The sequence below is a fragment of the Triticum aestivum genome, chromosome 1B, assembly GCF_018294505.1.
Source record: "Triticum aestivum cultivar Chinese Spring chromosome 1B, IWGSC CS RefSeq v2.1, whole genome shotgun sequence".
NCBI classification, from domain to species: Eukaryota; Viridiplantae; Streptophyta; class Magnoliopsida; order Poales; family Poaceae; genus Triticum; species Triticum aestivum.
Window position 1 is genome coordinate 595,802,756 of NC_057795.1, and position 4,613 is coordinate 595,807,368.

At 51.1% G+C, this 4,613-nt stretch overlaps 1 protein-coding gene across 1 annotated transcript; it reads right to left on the minus strand.

Moving 5' to 3' along the window:
- Positions 1–721: 721 nt before the first annotated feature.
- LOC123096628 (zinc finger CCCH domain-containing protein 37) lies at positions 722–1,981 on the minus strand. The gene has a single exon (XM_044518393.1). The coding sequence runs from the start codon at positions 1,866–1,868 to the stop codon at positions 1,071–1,073; it is 798 nt and encodes a 265-aa protein (XP_044374328.1). The 5' UTR covers positions 1,869–1,981; the 3' UTR covers positions 722–1,070.
- Positions 1,982–4,613: the final 2,632 nt, after the last annotated feature.

Genomic DNA, 4,613 nt, shown 5'->3' on the forward strand with positions numbered 1-4,613 from the left:
ATTATCTCTAGCCTTGTATACCTGATTCCTGAAGATATTGAAGGGATTAGTTGGCTTGTCACACAAGACACCAACTATATATATTATAACAGACTCCGATGAATACAATTGAATTGCATCATATAGTCTTCTACGGGCCATCCCACCACACTACCTCCAACTCCCCCAAAACAAACATCGTTGTATAGGTTGACTATATCAGAAACACTCTTATATTCCCGCAAAAAGAAAAAGAAACACTCTTATATTATGGGACGGATGGAGTATAATTTAGAATTGTTTGATTTTAAATTCAAATTCGTTTGAATAATTCATGCGAAAAACCCTTGATGGCGTGAGTGAGTGAGTGCCTGTTTATCACTATAGTTTGAATAATTCGGGCGAAAAACCCTCCACAATTCTGATTATCCCTAGCTATGATGGATTGTTAAGCTCTCTTCTTTCTAGTAAGCTCTTCTCTTTTGGTAAAAGTGGCTTTCCTCCGATTTTTTCATATAAAAAGTCGAAGAATTCAAGCAAGCTGCGACCGACTGACTGAGCGTGAGTGCTTGACCGAAAGGAAAAAGAAGGGGCCAGAATGCCAGATAGCTCACATAGGAAAGAGACCCATCCTCACAAGTCAAGAGCCGATCCTTGCAGAATCTAACTAATCAACAAAGTCAAGCACATAGATAATTAGTGGCACACAGATTTGAGACACCGCTAGCTGCACTTGAAGTAGTACATCAAATCAAATGATATTATATATCACGAAACAGGGGGAGGCTACTAAGCCCATTACAACCATTTAGTTCCAAGTAATCCAAAACCGTTGCTGGTCTCGGACAAAAAACAGGCACTCACACACGAACGCCACGCTTAATAGTTTTACAATTCTTTGCTGTATTCAGCTTGCACCATACGCGCTTGTTTATCTACAGAAGAATGATGCATCCGGTTCCGCGAATGGTAGAATTAATAGGTTGCTTACTATAATAGGAGTAATTAATTAATTACTGAAGCTGCTGTCCGTCTTGCTTGCTGCCGGGGCACGAGGAGTGCTGCTGGTGGGGCTTCGGTGTCTTGATTGATCACATGACCAGCTCCGACACCCACCCCAGGTCCGGCCCGTCGTCCTCCGTCACCGCCGGCAGCGTACCGGACGGTGCCGACGGTGCTGCTGCGTTGGCGAAGCTGAGCTGCTGCATTGCGAGCATGATCTCCTCGACCTCGGCGTCGGCAGCGTCGTCTATGCCGTCCAGCCACCTCATCCTGCCCTCCACCGGCGACACCGGGGGCGACTCCCAGAGCGCGGTGAGCGTGGACTTGGGCGACAGCGCCAGCGGCGAGTCCGGCCCCTTGTGGTGGGAGGCGAGGCGGAGCTCCCCGGCCGCGTGCGCGAAGAAGCAGACGCGGCGGCGGCAGGCCGGGCCGGCGCGGCAGGGGCGGGTGCGGTAGCGGGACGGGTGGAGCCAGAGCTCGAAGGTGCCGTGCGCGAACGGGCAGGAGGACCCGCGCGGGCACGCGGCGCCGGGGCGGCGGCGGAAGTCCGGGCAGGGCTCGCCCGCGTACGCGACGCGGCGCGGGTCCCGGCGCCGCGCGGCCTCCCCCGGGTGCGCGTAGGGGCAGGCGGTCCAGTCGTGGCTCCGCGCGCGCGCGCACCGCCGCACCTTGAACTCGTACATCATGAACTCGTCGTCCGCCTCCGCGTCGGACTCGGTGTCGACGGCAGACTGGTTGTCCCCGTGGGAGCCGGCGGCGGCGGAGTTGGAGAGGTACTCCCCGAGCGCGGCGAGCAGCTGCGGCGGGATCTCCGGCTCGGCGGCCCAGGAGTAGGCCAGCGCGGCCGGGTCGAGCAGCAGGCCGTGCCCGTGGACGTGGCTCGCCATGGCTGCCCTTGTCAGAGAGGGAGAGGGAGAGAGGGAGGTGTGACACGCCGTGACGGTAACCGGCGGTGGTGGTAGTGGTGTGGTGGTGTGAGGGAGCAGGGCGTGGGGCGGGTGGCGCGTCGCTTTATACAGGCGGGTGGCGCGGCGGGGGCGGGACGCGAGGAGGGGCGGTATCGCATGGACCGCTGTTGGTTGCGGGCAGGGGGCTATCGGCGTGGGGTGGTTTTGGCGCGGGGCGGGGTACGTGGGGGTGGGCGAGGGTACGTGGAGCGGCGTCGAGGCGGGTGCTGCATGTTGCCCGCCACGTCGCGGCCGGGATGGTTTCTCTCCTCGGCCGCCGGCACGCACGCACCCCGGCCGCCTTTATTTTTGTTTCTCTTCTAGACCAGACTAGATAGACTTCTAGTGCTTTTGCTTACGGCTAATCAGGGGCGGTTTTCCATTTCCGGGAGCAGAGGCCACACGGCACAACACGCGCTGGGCAAAAGTTTAAAGTTTACCGTACACCTGACGTGTGATGAAGCTACTTGTGTTTTCTGAGCAGTGCGTGGATGACGGTATTGATTACGAGTGCGTCTGGCTTGCGTGATTGCATCAGCTGAACGAGGAGCTTGTGAGGTTTCGTGCACAACAGTTCTCACACGCAGGCGATGTGTCTCTTCCTGTGCTCACAGCTCACGGCCACGAATCCTCGCGCCTTTGGAAACTGGAGCCCAAACTGTGCTCGAGCGCAGCCCGCGGGCTGCCCGCACCGGACCGATGCTGCCGACTCAAGAAACCAGCTCTCCACGCGGGAGAATATAACGTGAAAACCAATATTAAAATAAAAACTTCGTGAAAATCACGTTGGGAAGGTTCAAAATAATCTGAGAAAAGGAGATGAGATGTTAAGAGAGTGATGCTTTATGGCCACACGAATTATAAGTTGAAAACACATTACGAGATATGAGCTAAAAAATAATGCAAATTCAGCATTGAATAGTGTGTTAATGTTTGGCACTATTCGATGCTGATTTTGTTATTTTCATAGCTCGCATCCCGTAATGTGTTTGAATTTGAAATTCCACATGACAATAGAGCATCACCCTCTTAACATCCCGTATTTTTTTAAAACTTTAAAATATATTTTTTCACGTGGTTTTTATCGAATGTTTGTTTACATATGATATTCTTCCCTCTCCTCGCCGGCCAAATTCAAAAAAATTGAATAGTGTGCAAATATCCCAGATGCAGTTTTTTTAATATATTTTGGACTTTTCATGTGTGCAAATATTATTGGGTATGCACGCCACGATACTTAAAGTTCCCTTGGGTCTGGCCTGGGGAACGCTCAAGTCTATCGTTTTTCAGAGCCAGGACTTAGCGACGTGGTGTCTCTAGTGGTGTGGCGATCCCTATTTTACACGCAGGTAGCTGGATAGCGATCTACCGCGGACCCTCCCGTATTCTCGTCCTTGTTATGTGCCAGCCGAATCTGGTTTTCCCTTCCCATCGGTTTTGGGCAGGTTGTAGAACATTCCGTGAACTGTTTTTCCTTTTTTTTCTTTTTTTTCTTCTGGTTTTTTCCGTTTCTCATTTTTAATGCTTCTATTTTCTTTTATTTAAATTTTTTATTTTTATTTTCTTGTTCTTAACCTTTTATAATCTTTATTTTATTTTTACAAATATTTTTCAAAATTGTGAACATTTCTTGTTCGTCAAATTTCAAAAATCTTCATCAGATTCAAAATTAGTTCAACAAACTTTTAAAAGTTCATGAATTTTAAAAAAATCATCATATTAAAAATGTTCAACCATTTTCAAAAAATGTTCATCCAATTCAAAGGTGTTATTGAATTAAAAATGTGTTCATCAAATTAGAAAAGTTGATCAAATTCAAATTTGTTCAGCAAATAAAAAAAATCTGCCATCAAATAAAATAACATAAAAACAAATTTGTTAATAAAAATATAGACAATGTTTATTTTTTGAAAACGTGAACATTTTTTGAATTTGTGAACATTTTTCTTTGCTCTGCTTTTCTAGGCAAAAGAGGGCGCGTGGCTTTCGGCTAATTAGGGGCGGTTTCTTTTCTCCCTCTCGTTTCCCATTTCCGGCTGCAGAGGCCACACGGCATAACGCAGGGCAAGCTCACATTTTTCTTTCCTAAATCCTAAAAAGTGACTATGCACCAACTAACTGGACCAGGCCGCACGATTGCGCCAGCGATCGCGCCCGGATCCGCCAGGTGCCACCTGGTCTGGATTGGTGCCGCGCCGCGGTCGTGGGCGGTTTGTCCTTATCCGCACGCGGCCAGGCCCACCTGTAAGCGTTAGAGGAGGGAGTAGTGCGGGTCATGGGCGGCGGTTTCGAAATCAGCGCCTGAAATCCCGCGCCCACAGCGTGCTCTCTCCCCCATTCCATCTTCGTCTTCCTCCTCGCCATCCTCTCCACCAATCGGGCGCGATACGGGGGAGTCGCGGCGGAGTGCTCAGGTCGGCGGCGGCTTGCGGGTGGTTCTCCGCGCAGGGGGGAATCGCTGGTGCTCCTCGCCGTCGGAGGTATGCTCGCCTGCGACTTCTACATGCTTCTCCTCCCTCTCTCTGTCTCGCGGAGCGCGGATGGCGCCGAAATGCGAGGGGAATGCTTTCTAGGGTTCGGGAACGGCGCCAACTACCTCAGCTTATCCTCGATTTTGGTCACGTTGAGTTCCCTTCTGCTATCTCGTAGCACGCGCCCAACGGTGGTCGGGATCTACAAGGAGGC